The sequence below is a fragment of the Rhodamnia argentea genome, chromosome 10, assembly GCF_020921035.1.
Source record: "Rhodamnia argentea isolate NSW1041297 chromosome 10, ASM2092103v1, whole genome shotgun sequence".
NCBI lineage: Eukaryota > Viridiplantae > Streptophyta > Magnoliopsida > Myrtales > Myrtaceae > Rhodamnia > Rhodamnia argentea.
Window position 1 is genome coordinate 9831740 of NC_063159.1, and position 18464 is coordinate 9850203.

At 40.7% G+C, this 18464-nt stretch overlaps 3 protein-coding genes across 6 annotated transcripts; 1 reads left to right on the forward strand and 2 right to left on the reverse strand.

Moving 5' to 3' along the window:
- The first annotated feature begins 372 nt into the window (after positions 1 to 372).
- On the forward strand, positions 373 to 1101 carry LOC115739251 (nuclear transcription factor Y subunit B-3-like). The gene has a single exon (XM_030672254.2). It carries the CDS (start codon positions 373 to 375, stop codon positions 1099 to 1101), a length of 729 nt encoding a protein of 242 aa, XP_030528114.1.
- Positions 1102 to 1455: 354 nt separating this feature from the next.
- On the reverse strand, positions 1456 to 5383 carry LOC115739160 (mitochondrial import inner membrane translocase subunit PAM16 like 2-like). The gene is made up of 4 exons (XM_030672127.2): positions 5205 to 5383; positions 4151 to 4238; positions 1959 to 2092; positions 1456 to 1871 (listed from the first exon to the last, which is right to left on the reverse strand). The coding sequence occupies exons 1-4, from the start codon at positions 5205 to 5207 to the stop codon at positions 1746 to 1748; spliced, it is 351 nt and encodes a 116-aa protein (XP_030527987.1). The 5' UTR covers positions 5208 to 5383; the 3' UTR covers positions 1456 to 1745.
- Positions 5384 to 7575: 2192 nt separating this feature from the next.
- Positions 7576 to 10383, reverse strand: LOC115739253 (extensin-2-like). Of its 4 annotated transcripts, none has more exons than XM_048271917.1 (4): positions 9354 to 10383; positions 8475 to 9168; positions 8138 to 8438; positions 7576 to 8020 (listed from the first exon to the last, which is right to left on the reverse strand). In XM_048271917.1, exons 1-3 carry the CDS (start codon positions 10273 to 10275, stop codon positions 8174 to 8176), a joined length of 1881 nt encoding a protein of 626 aa, XP_048127874.1. In that variant the 5' UTR covers positions 10276 to 10383; the 3' UTR covers positions 7576 to 8020; positions 8138 to 8173. The 4 variants fall into 4 exon arrangements, with proteins under 4 accessions (XP_048127874.1, XP_048127876.1, XP_048127875.1 ...); XM_048271919.1 differs by having other exon boundaries at positions 8138 to 8515; positions 8681 to 9168; positions 9354 to 10381; XM_048271918.1 differs by having other exon boundaries at positions 8138 to 8663; positions 8700 to 9168; positions 9354 to 10379.
- Positions 10384 to 18464: the final 8081 nt, after the last annotated feature.

Below are 18464 nucleotides of genomic sequence, written 5' to 3' on the forward strand. Positions count from 1 at the left end.
GTTTGGACCGTAACACAACCAAAGACACCAGAATAAAAAGAAACCCCTTTTGACCCTTCCTTCCTTCCTTCCTTCTTCTTCTGATTTGGATATTCAGTAGCATCTTTCTCTTATCGCTTTCTTTCACTTCATTTTTGCATGGCCGGTCGGTCGGTCCGTCACGTAACGCCTCCGCCTCCTCCTCCTCCTCCACTCCCACTCTTCACCAGCAGTGTTTTTCCAGTTGATACCCCTGGCTTCTCTGTTTTGAGTTCCGTCTTTGATTATGAGCAAATCTGCCCATTAATAGACTCCATTCTGGTCCTCCCTTTTGACTAATGCTTTTGCTTTTAGCATTGGATAACGATATGACTAATTGCCGTAGCTGTATTTATGGTACCCCTCTCTCCAACAGAGAGCTCGTTGCCGCCGGCGAACGCACCACTGCCGATCGACAACAACGATCGTAAAACCACGGAGCGCCCCGGTGGTGGCCATGGGAGCGGCGGAGGCGGAGGCAGCGGGGTCAGGGAGCAGGATCGGTACATGCCGATAGCCAATGTCATACGCATCATGCGCCGCATCCTCCCCACGCACGCCAAGATCTCCGACGACGCCAAGGAGACCATCCAGGAGTGCGTGTCCGAGTACATAAGCTTCATCACGGGGGAGGCCAACGACCGTTGCCAGCAGGAGCAGCGCAAGACCATCACCGCCGAGGACGTCCTCTGGGCCATGGGCAAGCTAGGGTTCGACGACTACGTCGAGCCACTCACTATTTTTCTGAGCCGCTACCGCGAGATCGAGGGGGACCGCGCTGGCCATAGTTTACGCAGCGAGGCGTTCTATCTGAACAGGCGTGGTAACGCTAGCAATACTGGCGGGATGGATTATTATTATGGACCGCCACTGCTGCCGCCGCCTCCACCAACGCTGGGGATGCTTCCTCCTTATGCGCCGCCTCACCACCAAGCAATGGGGTATGTGGATCCGTCGGCGGCAGCGGCCATGGGCACTTATTATGGGGTTGGGTCGTCAACAGGGAGTGGCTCTTCCTCAGCTAATTCGCCTTCGCAGGCCAATTTGGCTGGCTTTGATCCTTTTGCTCCTTTCAAAAATTAGCTTCTTGCTGGCGAGGATGTCATAAGACAAGATTGGTGACCTCTAATTGAATAAAAAAACCGAGTTGGATCTCTAACTTTTGTCGTTGCTAGTTCATATTTGAAGGAATTGAACTTTTTTGTCATGCTTATTGCAAAATTCTTGGTTAATTCTGTGCTCCTGCGCCTCGAGTTAATATTAACCATGGAGTCATCCGTCTTTGGTTTCATCCAGACTTTACAGCTTCCAAGTAAGACTCGAACGTTTCAAGAACAATCTCCAAATATAACAAAACCCCTTCAAAAGTTCATTATTAAAGATATCCCAAAACAAAACGAAGAGGTAAGGCGAATCCATTCGAAAAGCCGGAACGTGGATGTGGAAAGGTCCCAGTAAAAGGCATAATGCGGATCCGTTCGTAAAATGTGGCCGTCATTCCGTTCGTACAAAGTAACCGTCAATTCCTTCATAAGCCTTTCTTTTTCCAAAATTGTGACCTCACTAAGTGAAGTGCTAACAACGAATACATTCTTAAATGTACAAAATGAGCTAAATCTTATGTCAACAAGTCAGTTGTTGCACTGACAACTAGCTGAATGATACAAGTATCATCAGAGAACATCACTCAAATGGAGGAGAAGGTAAAAGAAGAAATGGCTCCTTCATCAACTTGGAGAAGCACCCGCTTTGCTGCGATATACAGTCTCCAAACACTCCTTAGCTCTGTGAACCTTCGACTGAATGTAAAAGCTACCATTCTTGGCATTCTGCTCAAATAATACATCATATTTCTGCACAAACAGAACACGTTCACACTATTGAGAAGCAAGCAACAGCAAGAAACCAAAGTACATGACACAAATACAATTATTGGCGACCTTCAATATCTCTTCCCACACGGTTTCTTCAGAGACACCAAGAATCTGTCTCGCCTCTTGTTCTGTAATGGCCTTTCGTGCTCTATGGACAGCATTCTGTACCGTCTCCTGGGCGATGCTGGTTTTTGAAGCATCTGCAATGGACGATACACTCTTTTCAGCATTTCAGAGAAGAGTCTAATGTTAACAAATCTGTTTTATTTGGACAGAAAGCTCCTGCATCACAGTTCACAATTTCCTATTCTCTCCTACGCTTATTCTTTCTCAGTTTCACAAAGTGATGCCAGGGGATGCCTTCCATTTACACAGCCACAGGTGACTTAACAAGAAAAACATTGATGCTACGCCTTTTCCTTTGGGAAATACAGTCTGTATTTCCTTTTTGCACGAATATAAAGAACAAAATGTACTAAGAATGTATGGGACTAAACAAAATTCGTTAGAAAAATTGCTTAAATTGCTGTGTCTTTGTTTTTAAAAAGTGATTTTGATTAAACAATCCACAAAAGAAGAAGAAAGGGTAACATGTGTTTTTTTTTCTTCTTTTCAGGTCTAGGACAGATCCTAACAGGCCATTTAATGATCAATGAAGAAAAACTGTTCAGATCCGAGCGAGAGAGACAGAGACAAAGAAATTGTTGCATGTTCTTAGAGAGCCTCCAATGACAAGAGGTCTCACATTGCCATTTTGACTAAATCAACTGTAAGATGTAAGGATCAGAGACAAGAACTATATACCAGTGAGATAGAAAGCAAAACACAATTGTCCCTCCATATAGCAATCACCCCCAGTTAGACTAGACTCAACTAAGGGACCTCCTTTTTCCCCTTGAAAAAACCCATGCCTATAAGGAAGACAAGATGGAGGGTGTTGTAACAAATGCGAAAAGCAAATACAGAACACAAGTATTTACGTGGTTCGATCAAGGTGATCTACGTCCACAGGCGAGGCAAAACAAGATTCCACTATAATCAAAGAGAGTACAGATTACAGAAGTCGGTCTTATCGACTGAATAAAAGCACACGGTTCACAAGTCTCTCATGTGAGGAAAATCCTCAATCTTAACGAAAAAACCCTAGCCGCAGTATAAATAGAGCCCAAACAAAATTTTTCTGCGGGGCGTTGCCCCCGAACCCCCATAAAGATCTATTCGTACCACTATAGAAATTTGTTCGCTCGTTCCAAGTTGGGCTTATCGGCCCAACTCTCCGCGCTACGAACTAAATCTCAATTTTTTCTCCACTTTTGGGCCACACAAAAAAATATGTCGGGTCAGGTGATGAACCGGACCGAGTACATAAAATTCAAGACATATTTAACAGAAGGTGTAATCTAACCACCATCGCCTGCTCCCGACAATTGTTGTACTTCCCCATACAGTTTCAGCTTAGAGAAAATTCTTTTGCCATATTTGAGTTCTCGACATTCTCAACCATTAGATGTTATAGTTTTCAACCAGATGCTCTAAACATAAGCAAAACACAATCATCCCTCCATATAGTAATCACCCCCATTCAAACTAGACTCAACTAAGGAACCTCCTTTTTTTCCCCTTAGTAAAAAGCCACACATAAGGAAAAGGAGATGGGGAGTAAACTAACCGCCATCACCTGCTCCTCACAACTGTTGTACTTCCCTTAGATAATATTCTTTTCGACATTCTGAACCATTAAATGGTATAGTTTTCAACCAAATGCTCTACATATAAGCATCCAACCAAGATATATAGGTTGACCGATGCCAGAACAAGTTGCCGTCATTGCCCAGAGGGAAAATGTTCAAAATGATTCCTTTCTGTCAAGGGGTACACTCGGCATGACAAGAAACTCTAGCGTCCGATGGAAAATGTAGTCAATCAGTCCCCATGAATAGTTACATTTTAGCTTTCTAGTTGAGCATTAGAGGATTACCGAAGATTGCAAGGACTGTCACTCAAGAAGGGGGGAAAGGCAAAGCAGTCCTTTTACTATGTAGTGCATCACTTATGACCATATCTTCAATAAGATCATTGTACTTAAATTCCCTATATTCTTAGCAACGATGGCAGCAACTTAATGCGTTCAAAATCTCAGCCTTACATTCTTGATTTTTAGCTTTCAATCAGCACACCAGAGGAGAAAGATCTTTATGATATGGACAAATAAAAATAAACAGTAAAAATTTGACCACACAGAGGCTGGAAAGACTTACTTGCGAGGGCCTGACGATATGCCTGCACAAAAGCCCTGGCTAAGATACCCCCACCCATCACAACCAAGTTAGCAAGAATCTTCGCTGCCTGCAGAAACAAATACTGATCAATATAGCAAAGAGGATGCAGAAGTCATGCCCATATATAGAGCAAGCATTCAGCCAAATGTCAATTGCCCATCCAAGTGAGCCTCCAAGTACTCAGGATTCCTTTACTTCCCCAGGTTCCCCGCTCTCTCTCTCTCTCTCTCCCTCCGTGGGCATACTCTTCTGTGCCGAGAAAGAGTTTACTACAGCTAGCATCTAGAGAACCCCATCTATCAGCAGCAACACTTGCCCATTTGGCTCCATTTTGCCAAACTATTCCTTCTCTCAACCATTGCAACCTGACCCGCTAGTCGCCACTCTCATCTTTCTGAAAAAAAAAAGCAAATTGTTTGCAGCTAATTTCTTCTGAAAGAAAAGTTGGCAAACAATGTTTTCCCTCTTACATCCAACTTAAAGATAGATGCGTTAACCACCCACTTATAAGTAAAAGAATTTGTTCTCCAATAACCTTAAGAATAGATTACCATTGAGAGCAAAACAGATTAGTAACACAAGCGCAAACCCGCTGGACTTTCTCCTCCCCAGAATCGCTACAAACACGGCAAGTCTCATTCGTCGACGTTTCGTCTCCACACGGTCGGATAGGTAAAAAATCTAATGCACCAATCAAGAAATCTCTAAATCCACCTAAACTACGATTAAAAGAAGAGGCATGATTCCGACAAACACATCACGCAAGGAGCAAACGGAATTTCGGCAGGACCAAGGCCATTCGGTGGCAGATGCAAGAACACGAAGCGATCGTGCAGGTAGAAAATACAAACTTGCGGGGAGATTGCAGCTCACATGAACATAAGATGCAATTACAGGGAAACCCAGAACAGGGCGATCGATTCGTGGGGCAAAAAGAAAAACTCAACTTCAGAAAGAACAGATAGCAGAGAGTATGTATGCGAAACGTTCATCAACCACAAACATTGAAGAAACCAATCGACACGATACATACCATGATCGCCGCAAAGGCAAGGAAGCGACTCCTCTCAGGGATTAATCAGCGATTGCTTTACTTTCTCCTCGCACCAACAGATTCCGCACCGTCCCCGAACCGGCGGTAACACGCACAGAGTTGCGGCGTCGATATGAGACTCAAATGGAGAGGGCGAATGAACGGAAAAAGTTTTGCCCAACTTGTTTTTTTATTTTTTTCCCCCCTCATTGCCCAGCTTGTATTTTTTCCTAACAGTGTAATCACTCGTTAATTAAAAAATCTTGTAATAAAAAGTAACATATAGTAATGTCAAACTATTAAATTAACAGTTTTTTTTTCTCTACTTTTTTTGCCAGAAAAGAAAACTCGAAACTCCGTTACAATAATGAAAATTAACTTAAAATTTTCTAATTTATAATATATATATATCAGCTAATATCTTAATACACTCCAAATATATAATGATTTAGCATACTTTGCACTGTTAAATGGAAAGTAATTCTAAGGAATAATCGAAGCCAATAGATGTTTTCACATAGACATTGGACAGTTTTCACTAGTTCTGTTAAAATCTATATGTTATTCAAAATGTAAAAAGTTATGAGAAATTATATTCGACTTGTGTGTCAAGGTAGGAAAAATGCATGCACACCTAGGTTTCGATGGTTTCACGAAAAACCAATGATTTGAAAAAGTGTGACCTATATATATATATACTCAAGAAACATGGTAGGGGAAAATATCCTCATCAGCAACAAAAATATATAGGTGTAAAACTGTTATTAATAGTGGCTCTCTATTGGCAGCATATGATATGATTCCTTCCTTGCTATCTACTGAAGGACTGTAGTACCTGGCAGGCTTTAGCCCTCAACTTGTTGAGGCCCAATGGCTTTGCTATCTTAAGCAGATTCCAGACCGAAGATAGAATGAGGAGGTGATGTTCTATTAAGTGCTTTATTATGTAAGCAGGGAGCTGATGATACAAGAGGGCGTCTGTTCCTTCAAGTGCTCTTCTTTTGGAAAAACCATATTTGGGAGAGAATGGTATTCCTGCTTCTGCTTTGCTAGAACATACCCGGGCTTGGAACCGAGAATTCTCCTCGGCCCCTCACTTTCCTTTAAAGGAAAGAGTTCGAAGGCGGCGGCGCTATGTACAGATATCAGGGCAATATGCAGCAATTTGGAGAATTAGATGTCGAAAGTTGTCCTTCTGGTGTACAATTTCCTGATTTCTACCTGTGATGAATTTCGTTGTTCTCTGTCTTGCTACTGATATGATAGGGGATATTGTTTGCATTAGGTTTCGACATTTGAGAATTGAAAATTTCAGGTGCTTCCAAGTTGGCCGATGTCAAAGTGTCTGACCGGAAAAATTTTGATTAAGTTAAATGGAGAAAAAAAAAAACCGGATGTAGACATGCCCTAAGATTCCTTTTCCATTGTCCGGTTAGATTTACAAAAGTTAAACTAAATATTATTGGTAAGTAGCTCGAACGAGAGTATTGGTAACAAAGTGTTAAAAAGATTGGTAACTCACTCAAATAAACATTGACAAATCCGTCTTAGTGTTGGCAATTTTAAGGTGTTTGAAATGAAAGTTGGTAAGAGATAAGAAATAATGGTAATTTGCGTACTGTCAAAGAGATTAGTAATTTCTTAAAATTGTCTTTAAGTTACTCACAAGTCACAAGTTACCAGGAAATCAAGTGATTAGTAATCCTTTTTACTAACATTTTTTTGACGTATGTTTCTTTTAGAAATTTACCAGCACGAAAAAAAAAAAATCGTCCTTTTAGACCAGAACAGTAAAATCGTCCCCCATCTGCTCAAAAAATCAGATCTCAATATCTTTTGGGTGTATAATCAATATATCTAAGTCCGACCCATAATGGTGGGGAAAATTACCAATAAAGTGATGAACCTATTGCAATTGTGCCAATTCAGTCATAAGTTATTTTTTATCAATTGAATCACAAACTTTTTGTAATTGTGCCCATTCAATCCATTTAGCCGATTGGCGCCGACGTGAATAATTTGTTGATAATAACTTAATAAAATTTTCAGATTTTTTAAGTAATTTTTTTTAATTTTTTCTTGTCTTTTTATTTTTTTATATTTTGGTTAGGGCCCACGGACCCTAACCAAAAATAAAATAAATAAAATAAAAAGATAGGAAAACAATAATTCAAAAAAATATTAAAATATTATCAAAAAATTGTCCATATCATTCCCTGTCGGCCAAATGGACTGAATAGGTACAATTGTAAACGGTTTAAGATCTCAATTGGCAAAAAAAAAAAATTATGAGTGAATTGGCACAATTGCAATATGTTTAGGACTTTTTTGGTAATTTAGAATAGAAGCAATGAAAAGAAAGTAGTAAGAAAATCATCAAGCTGAGTATATTGCCAGATGAAATTTTATTACACAAAGAACCGGAGGATCCAACAAACAAATGAAGGGAGGGGTCCAAATAAAAATGTGGTTGTACAAGCACATGGCCAATGAATGAGATTACGTCCTTAGAAGGTGAAAAGGAAAAACACAAAGGGAAGCAAAGTCCGCAAATCCTGCGCCCTGTTATACTGCGGCGTGCTCTGACCATTTTCTCCGTTGACATAAAGGTTTGGAGCCAGTCTTGTCTGAACGTAATGTGAGCAGAAGCTGGAAGATAACGATCAAAGGGGCAGAAGCAAAATGGCGATCCATTTCCACTCGGTTGCTCTTGGATGATGGATCTTTGAGACCCTTATTCGACATAGCTTGATGAAATTGATGATTGATTCTTGCACCCTTATCACCCTCCTTTATTGCACTTTTGAAACTAGAATCTGCATTCGAATGTGATTAGTGAGATTAAGTCTTAGAATTCAGTAAATGAACGCTTGAAGTATTGCTTTCTGGATGCATTTATGAGCGCATATTCGAGGGTTTAGGCGGCTACTTACTTAATTGAGACTGGTTCGTGGCTAAGCTTCTAGAGCTTAGTAGTGTGTTGGTGGCGGAGGCGACGCGTAGATGTAGGCCGGGGGAGGAGGCGATTTCACGGGCGGTGGAGGTGAGGTGTAATGGTAAGGAGGAGGAGGTGAGGGTGAAGGAGGTGGTGGAGACTTGTATACGTAGGGAGGAGGCGGCGATGGAGATGGTGGTGGGGGTGATTTGTAGATGTACGGTGGTGGAGGTGGGGATTTGTAGACGTAAGGCGGCGGTGGGGGAGACTTGTAGATGTAAGGTGGTGGGGGAGGAGACTTGTAGACATAAGGTGAGGGCGGAGGTGGTGGAGACTTGTAGATGTAGGGCGGTGGCGGGGGAGACTTGTACACGTAGGGAGGAGGCGGTGGAGATTTGTAGATGTAAGGTGGCGGTGGAGGAGACTTGTAGACATATGGGGATGGTGGGGGTGGGGGAGGAGATTTGTAAATGTAGGGCGGCGGTGGAGGAGACTTGTAGACATAAGGTGGTGGCGGAGGGGACTTGTAAACATACGGAGGTGGTGGTGGGGGTGGAGACTTGTAGATGTAAGTTGGTGGAGGTGGCGGAGGAGACTTGTAGATGTAAGGAGGCGGAGGAGGTGACTTGTAGACATAAGTGGGAGGTGGGGGTGGTGGAGACTTGTACACGTAAGGCGGCGGGGGAGGAGACTTGTAGACGTAAGGGGCAGGGGCTGGCTTGGGCGTCTTGCACTCTGGGTAGGGGGTCTTGGGAGCAAAAGCGAAGGAGTCGGCAGAGAGCACGACTTCGTAGTAAGTCTTGGACTTAACGGAGAGCTTGGCACCCTTCACGCCGCCGTGCAAGTCGGTGGGGATGGAGCAAGGAGAATGCTCGGGCGCCGCATGGAGCTTGGCGGTGCATGCCTTGGGGCCGTACTTGACGTAGTCGAAGCCCGGGACGGTGACGCTGTATTTGCCGTTGATCTTGGTGGTTCCGTAGGCCTTGATCTGCTTTGCACCGGCCCTGCATGTCACCTCCACCACGGCATCTGCTCCATTTATTAAAAAATAATCAGAAGGAATAAACTTAATCCTAATTCAAAAGTCAGCCAAGGAATGGTATATGCGATATTAAAACCATATTGTAATAGTACTTTGATTTACTCAAACAAAAATTAGCAACGATATAATTAAGATATACTTGTTTTGTCAATAGATAAAAATGTTTACCCACCTTTGAGGTGTTTCTTGTCGTGGGATTTCATAGGGTGTCCCCAATCGTAGCACTTGTAGCAATACACCTTTCCGACAACCTTAACGACCAAGTGAGGGTGATGATGGTGGACCGGTGGAGGAGGAGAAGTGTAGTAATAAGGTGCAGGAGCATGTTTCGGAGGAGGAGGGGACTTGTAGTAGTAAGGCGGTGGAGGTGACTTCTTTGGTGGTGGTGGGGAGGTGTAGTAGTAAGGCGGGGGAGGAGACTTCTTGGGGGGAGGCGGAGATGTGTAGTAATAGGGTGGTGGAGGCGATGGCGAAGGCGGAGGAGGAGACTTGTAGTAATATGGCGGCGGCAGAGACTTCTTAGGCGGTGGTGGAGATGTGTAGTAGTAAGGAGGTGGGGGTGATGGTGAAGGCGGAGGAGGGGACTTATAATAGTATGGAGGCGGCGGTGAGGGAGATGGTGGTGGTGGAGATTTGTAGTAATAAGGTGGTGGTGGGGAAGGAGAAGGAGGTGGAGGGGACTTGTACAAGGAAGGTGGCGGAGGGGATGGTGAGGGTGGAGGCGGAGACTTATACACATAGGGCGGTGGTGGAGATGGCGAGGGCGGCGGTGGAGACTTATAGACATATGGAGGAGGTGGAGATGGCGATGGTGGAGGCGGTGACTTGTAAACGTAAGGAGGAGGTGGAGAAGGGGAAGGTGGAGGTGGAGACTTATAGACATAAGGAGGAGGAGGAGATGGCGAAGGAGGGGGTGGGGACTTGTAAACGTAAGGTGGCGGCGGTGATGGAGACGGTGGAGGAGGAGAAGAGTAAGTGTAGGAATCGGAAGCAAAAGCGGACCCTACATTGCTCGAAACTACAGATATAGCCAGCGCCAAAGCTAGTACCGACCAAAGACGACCCCCGGTGGGGCCGCCGCCCAGATTCGCCATGGCCAGAAAGCTCGCGACCTCAGCTAGTCAGTCTCCTCAAAAGTGTCTTGAAATGAGGTTAATCTTTCAAGACACTGCCGATGACAAGGGAAATTGAGAGGAGAGGAGGAAGTGGCTTTTCGGTTGAGGTAAGGTATTGGGGAGGGGAAGAGGGCAATTTATAAGTGGGGGGGAAGCAGCGGGGTGGGCAGTAGCTATCAAAGAGAGAGAGGACTAATTCCAATAGCCTTGATAGATTAATCAAGTAAAATGGCTTTTCTAGCTGGCCTCAAAACCCAATTTTCAAATCCACGGACTGGACGGGATGAGATAGTCAATAAGTGATTCGGGATCAGCTTCAAACGAGTCGAGTCAAGCCGAGTATAGTATGAACATGGCCTTCACGATTATCCAGAAGGAGGGGGTAGGAATCGACCATTTCCAAGTCAAGAAGAGAAGCCCATGGAAGCAAGCAATCTCATCTAGAAGACATCTCATCTCATCTCTGGATTGGCATATTATCTTAATGCACGTCGTGAGCATTCAGTCACAGAAGAAGGATGCACGTTCATCACTACGCTGCACTTCACTTTTCTGCCTTGTGTTGCAAATTCATGTGCTTTTTTTTTTGGGGTCAATAGGGAATTACTTCTCTCTCGGTTGTGAGATGTGCATGTGGCGTCCATGATTGGCCTCGCACCTCTCCGTAGTATCCCATTTCGTGAGAAAGTAAACAAGAGTGGGAGAGAGAGAGAGAGAGAGAGAGAGATCACATCTATTTTTCAGCTGAATTTGCATAATGGTACCGTCGTCACTTTCATCCGATAACGGTGCAAAGGAGAACCACTCCCTTCATTTTGCACGAGCGAGCCTCGCTTGCTTTCTTTCTTTCTTTCTTTCTTTTCTAAGTACAAAAAAACAAATGAAAAGTTAGTGACGCAAACGGTTCCATCACTCCATTAAAAGTGACCAGACCGTCACACAATCATTTCCCTTTATGATAAGCCGCTTCTACAAATAGTTCTATAATTCTGTACACATATTTTTTTCTAATTCCAAGATATGTTGGTGAGTGTCCTGAACTATCTGTAAAAAACTTACGGTGACTTTTTTTGTTGTAGGGGGGTGGTTGGGGGTGTGTTGTAACTTACAAATACTTCTATGAAATCGCCGACTATTCTTTATAGTTCTCAAATTAGCACTTGATGTACCAAATTACCGACTTTTACTTATTTAACTTACTGACATTTTGAATTTACTAACTCTTGAATGAAATTACCAATTTAAATTGGAGGGACTCACTAACTTTCCACATATTAAATTACCAATTTTCTGACCAAAAAAAAATTAACAATTTAAATTTAGGTTGTCAATTCTCATTTGAGTTACTTACCCACATTTAATTGTTTTTATCAACATTTTTATGGAATTATCACCCTGCATTTGCTTTTATTATCAATCAGTTACATTTATAAATCTTTGTAGATATTAGCAACCCAAATTAGTGTGCTCGCTAACTTTTTTTCTTCTATTTAATTATCGCATAGTATAAAGTTACAATTTCTCCCTCAAGTAATGGAGAAAGTATCAAAAAAGTTTTAAACCTGTTGTATTGATACTAATTTAGTCATAAACCTTTCAATTGAACTAAATTTAGTCATAAATTTTTTTGCATTTGTCCCAATTTAGTTCATCCAGCCAATTTTGACTAGAATCATTAACATGAATGCCGGCCGTCTTACATGGCACGGCCAATAGTGACGTGAACAAAATTTATAAATTTTAATATTTTCTTAATTTTTATTTACTTTTCTTTTTTTCATTTTGATCGGCAATTTTCACAACCCTCGCCTAGGCCATTGCCGGTCATATGCAAGGGCCGCCACTCGTGATCCGGCGAGGGCTCGCCTTGGCAAGGGCCGCAACTCTTGCCCGACCACAAAGAAAAAAAATAATGAAATTACAAAATTTTTCCATGTCAACATTAGTCGTGCCATGTAGAATGGCCAATGCCCATGTCATCGAATTTCGGCCAAAATTGGCCGGGTATATTGAATTGATATAAATACAAAATGTTTAGGACAAAATTAATACAATTGAAAGGTTAAGACTGAATTAATACCAATGCAATAGATTTAACACTTTTTTTATACTTTTTTCCTCAAGTTACTTATCTTATTCTTTCCTTCAAGTAGACTGGACCTTTTATATACATTTGTTAGTATCCAAGTCTTTTTAGCAACTACCAACCCTTATTAGAGTGACTTGTCAATTTTTCTCTGACTAAGTTACCTACTAATTTTTGGATTGCCAACTTTTATTTGAGTTATTTACGAAACTTATTTTTCTTTTAATTACTAGCTTTTCTTTTTTTAAGAAACTTTTATTTACCTTTTTCTAGCTATACATTATATTTACCAACTCTCATACGGTATTTATTAATTTTAGTTTAATTGGTTTATCAACTTTTCTCAAATTAAGTTATCAACTGATTCCAAGTTATCCAAACTCATTTGAACTAGTTTCCAACGTTTATTTTTTAAAAAAAATAATTTATCAACTTTTCTATAGAGTCATTTAGTTTTGTAAGTTGCACAAATAAAAGTTGGTAATTTCATAAAAGTTAACAAATGACGAGGGAAGGTTTTTTTGTCAGAGATAAGAGAAGTTGGTAATTTAAAAATAAACAAACGGACATCGATAACTAACTTAAATAAAAGTTGCAAATGCATAACTAATTAATAATTTAATCAGAGAAAAGTCGGTAATATAATTGATTTAGATAATTTCTTTAAAAAGTTGGTAAATCTTAGATGTTGGGAAGTAAGGCAAATAAAATTAGTAGCTCAAAAGAAAAGTCGTTAACTTGGAACAAAAATCGATAAATATTAGTTAGTAATCAAATAAGGGAAAAAATAGTAAGCTACCCAAAAAGGATTGGTAATCTCTCTAGCCAATGTTAATTTATCTCTATATGTTTTAAACCCCTTAACATATATCTAGCATACCGCTCATCAAACAGCTGGGAGCATCATTTGCTATCACATGCACATGTCTGTGTAGATAGAGCTATCTTTGAAAATTGTAAGAGATCCATTATTGTATGGGCCATGTGGGAAATAAGATTCCTTTAATTTGAGGGTGAAACTTATATTTGTTTTTTTGGGTCAGAAACATTCTTTAATCAAAGACAGAGAAATGATTTTGGGGATTGCCAGTCCAAGTCCATCACATTATTCTGATTCATGTCTACACAATTTGGTCATTTTAAACGAGGCCTACATAGAAATCAACCATAGACTTCGGTTTAATTATGTCCGCCATGACGGAAAATAATTGCACAGATGGAACAGTCTTGAGGAATTTAGATGACATCAAATGAAATTGACTAAGGAAGAGGCATTCCTATTCCCTTCAGACCATTTCTGTTTTTACAAGTTATTGACTAACGAAGGGAAAGATCGTTCCTTCCGATATCTATAATTCTGAACCGCTCATTTCCATTTACTAAAGTTAACCAACTAGACAAATGTGAGAAGCGCTCTCTATATAACTCCTTACTTATCCTCTAAAATGGATATATTCACTAAGTTTCCAAACCTTCAGTGAATTTCAAACAAATGGGTCATACTCAATACTATTTAAGAATTTACAAAAAGAATCAAGCAATCAACTAGTTTTTAAATTGAGCGCAATCGATGATGATTGAAACATTTTTTAGTCCTCTTAACAATGCAATGGGAAGTAGCTGATCTTTCAAATGTTTGTTGCAGTGTCCCATCATCCATTCACCGCATCACGCGGATCAAAATCAGGTGGAATCCTGATTAAATCACTTAAGATTGCAATTAGCTAGCCAAATCGAGATCCGAACATCCTTAGAACATGGGGTTAATTAGACATTTTCAAGTGACATTATCTTTCCATTAAATTCTAATTCTCCCAGGAATGTAATGTAACGTAATGTTGTTGTTGTGTGAACGTGCTTTAATTATATTGTGTCAGAATGGTCAAAATCTCTTTTTGCCACATCAAGAAAAGTCAAATATGACATGCTGTACATAAATTTCTGTGTGTGCGGTCGGTACTGGTGTCCAAAGTCAACTTCTTGCCAGTACGTAACCCAAAATCTAGACTAAATTACTTATTTTGCATCCATTGTCCTAGAACTTTAATTTGAGAAGAAAATATGAGGAGCTTTTTCCATATCCACCATTAAGTTGACTCCATGGATAGAAAAATTGTTCAAAAAGTTCTAAATCTATTATACGGTGACTAATTTAGTTCTAAACCTTTTAATTGTGCCGATTTAATTCTAAGGAGAAAAGTATCAAAAAAGTCCTTAACCTATTGCATCGGTGTCAATTCAGTCATAAACCCTTTTTTTTGTACCAATTCAGTCATAAACCTTTTGTATTTGTGCTATTTAAGTCCTAAACTTTTTATTAATACCAATTCGGTCCTAAACCGTTTACAACGGTGCCAATTTAGTCCTAAAAATTTTGCATTTATGTCAATTGAGTTAATTCGGTCATTTATGATTGGAAATCGCTTGCATGGACGTCAATTATCCTACGTGGCACAGTTGGCTCTAATGTGGATATTTTTTTAAATATTTTTTTGATACTTTTAAATAATTTTTAAAAATAATTTTGAAAAAAACCAAAAAAATGCTTAAAAAATTATTTAAAATATTAAAATAATAGTAAAAAAGTCCAAGTTAGCGCTAGCCGTGCCATGTAGGACATTCGATGTCCACGCCAGCGATTTTTGATCAAAATTGGTCAGATTAACTCAATTAATATAAATATAAGAGATCTAGGACTGAATTGGCAACAATACAGAAGATTGAGGACTAAATTAGCACCAATAAAAGGTTTAGGACTTAATTGGCACAAAAGCAAAAGGTTTAGGATTGAAGTATCACCAAAAAAAGGTTTAAGACTGAATTAGCACTAATGCAATAGGTTTAGGACTTTTTTGACACTTCTCCCTAATCCTAAGTATTGTGATGATTTGTCAATTTAGTCTAAAACCTTTTGACGACTTGTCAATTTACTCATTTTGGCCAAAATTGACTGGAAATCACCAACATGGAAGCCAACTAGACACCGGCCATCTTACGTGGTATAGCTGGGCCCGACATGGACAAATTTTGCATTTTAAAAAAATTTCTTTCCTTTTCTTTTCGTTGGCGTATGATCGATACTCTGCCATGGTCGGTGATTAGCCACGGGAGAGGCCCGGCTAGGGCCGTAACGCCCTCCACAGATTTGGCAAGGGCGTCCATTGCTTATTGCCGGTAGGGAAAGAAAAGGAAAAGAATAAAATTGAAAAGTGCAATATGTGATTTAATGCCTTTTTTAAAGAAATTGGTGCATATATTGCTCTGTTTGACATAAGCAACAAATCATTAAAAAAAAACAGTTGCAATTATCTAAATTTGACATCAACTATTCAGAATGTGAAAATGAAAAAAATACCAATGTCTCAAATGGATAAATCATGAGTGATACAGATAATCTCTATGTTATTAATGCATAAATTGCTGGTCCTCAAACCGTCCGGTCCAACGAAAGTTGGATCTACATTAAATCTATCCTTGAGGAGATGTTTGGTTTCAAACCTGTTTGAAAGGAGAAGTGCATACTAATGTGGCTTGGATGATCCACGTCTCGGGTCGGGCGCTCATGAATACATTGAATTATTCATGGGACTAAGAGCCTCACGGCCCAAGCACAACAACCCAATTATCAAGGCCAATCTCTACCACTGGGCTAACACCCTATCGTGCGAATCTCCCGCTAAGTCTACATCTTCAATATCAAGCCTCTGTGTGGTTTGATCCTATTTAACAGCGCAAACCACACATACATCTTCCAGCTCTCTCGGTGAATCTTCTTTGCGATTTCAACAAATTTCCCTTCAGATTTTCCCGAGGTATCTCTCTTTCCTAATAATTCCTAATTATCTAGGCCGAGAAGCCTTTTGTTTTTGTCTAAATTTCACGAGCTGAAAACAATAAAGAAACAAAAGAAGAATGGCCATTTTCTTTTTACTTGAATTTGCAATTCTTCGCATGGAAATAGCTTGATTCGGTTTCATTGGGTAATCACTTTGGTTGCGGATTGAGACTTTGAGTGATGATTTTGGCGATTTCCTGGGAAATTATGAAAAGTAATTGGAGTAGAACATTGGCAATTGATGAACATGTTCTTAGGGGGTTTGATTCATGTGCTTGCTTAGAAGATGACATTTTCATGCAAAAGTCTGGATCTATACGAATTTTGAGCAGCTGATCCTTTGACTAAGTAACCTACTGACGTATTTTCGGAGTTGATATGAAACTATAGTATTTTCTTCCATTATCAATTTGATCTAGCAAAAGATGAATAGGTTTATTGAGAGGTCAAGAGATAAAAAGAGCACGATGTATGGTGAGTAGAGGTAAGCAAATCGGACCGACCGGACCGGGCCGGTGATTCAGTTCTTAGTTCTAAAGGGCGGCGGTCCGGTTCTCGATTTTTAATATTGAAACCGGTGGCCGGGCGGTCCGGTTCCTAGTTCTAGGGTCATAAGACTGGACCCGACCGGTCTTTTTTTTTTTTTTTTAAAGTAACCCTAAATCTAATGTTGCCTGTTCACGATTCTCGTAGTTCCTTATTGTCTAAACATTCATGTGCGTTCACCGATTGTCTCCTTTTTCCTGTCATGAATGGGTTGGCTGTCCAGTTGGTTTAGTGGAGTTAATGCATTGCAGCAGTTCATCCGTATAGCCAAATCTTATGCATTGTATGTCTCAACCATTTTGTTCTAAAATTATATGCGATTGCGAGACCCAAGTCCTACGTAAGGCACGAAATATGCTATGCAATGAAGTATGGCTAGAGAGTTGAAAGTCATATTCTTAGAAGATGATATTTTACCCGGTTCCATTGGACCGCTTGGAAATTGCTTGCCCCTAATGGTGAGATCATGGTGAAAGCATGATGAATTACCAATGACAAGATCTTCCTTTCGTTGGAAACGCTCCGGCAGCTATATCCAACACCCATCTTTAACGACTTGTAGCACTAAAGCAGCCTAATATAGCCGGCTTTTTCTCCCCTTAAAGTTACCTTTGGATAAAATGAGAAAATATTCAGTAGTTGTTCGGTTCCACGTCGGCTGCACATGTGGCACAAAAGAGCAAACGTGGACCATTGAAAATGCGACACGTGGTGGCGAGGAGAGAGAATCGAAAAAGGAAAATTTAACCCGCCCAGAGTTACCTCTCTCCTCTGCGGTACCTCCGCTGCTCCGCAAAATCCACTACAACACTCAAAAATTTAAACGCCATCCTCCTCTCCCCCCATCTCTCTCTCCTCTTTTCAAATCCCTTTCTCCTTCGAGACATATCTGAACCCGAAACAGAGACTACGGCCTTCAACCCCACCGTCCCCGAGCTCGGTCTCTTCCTATTTCAAAGCACTCGCGCAGACCGAGAGGCGGCGAGGTTGCAAAAGAGGACCCTCCTGCTTCTTCTTACCTCTCTTCAAGCTCTTGCCTTCCACCCCACCGTCCCCGAGCTCGGTCCCTTCTTCCTCTTTCAAAGCACTCGTGCGGATCGAGATGCGGCGAGGTTGCGGAAGAGGACCCTCATGCTTCTTCCTCTGGTAGTTCTCTTGACCTTCGTTTGGGGGCCTCGATTCCTTTATGTTAGAAATATGTCTCGAGTTTGAGCTCGAAACGAAAATCTGAATTTCGAAATAATTATATCTTGATCGTGAAAGTTATCTTAACGGATGTTATTTTGAAGACGCGATCAAGATTGGATAAAGCTTGTTTCGAACCCACGATAATTATCCTCCGTTCGGTGATATCCCAAGTTGGAGAATAAAAAAATATTTCAGAGGATATCCTGCGAAGCGAAATTGTGAATATTTCGAATCGAATATTTGTGGATATAAAATATGTATGCAAGATTTGTAGGGGTCTGTCGTGGAGATATACTCCATGTTCGGTAGTCAAAGATTTCCTGCATTGTTAATTAAGAAAAGGAAATTAAAAAGAAGAAGAGATAAGGTCAACAGATAACAACAAAAGACGAAGTGATGAGTTTTTCTTCTTGGACCGGTCAAGTTGAATATATTAGATATATGTTACGTAGTGGCAGCATATTTTTTTGTGGTGGCTTTCTTGCATGAGTTTTGCAAATAGCGCCAGTTGTT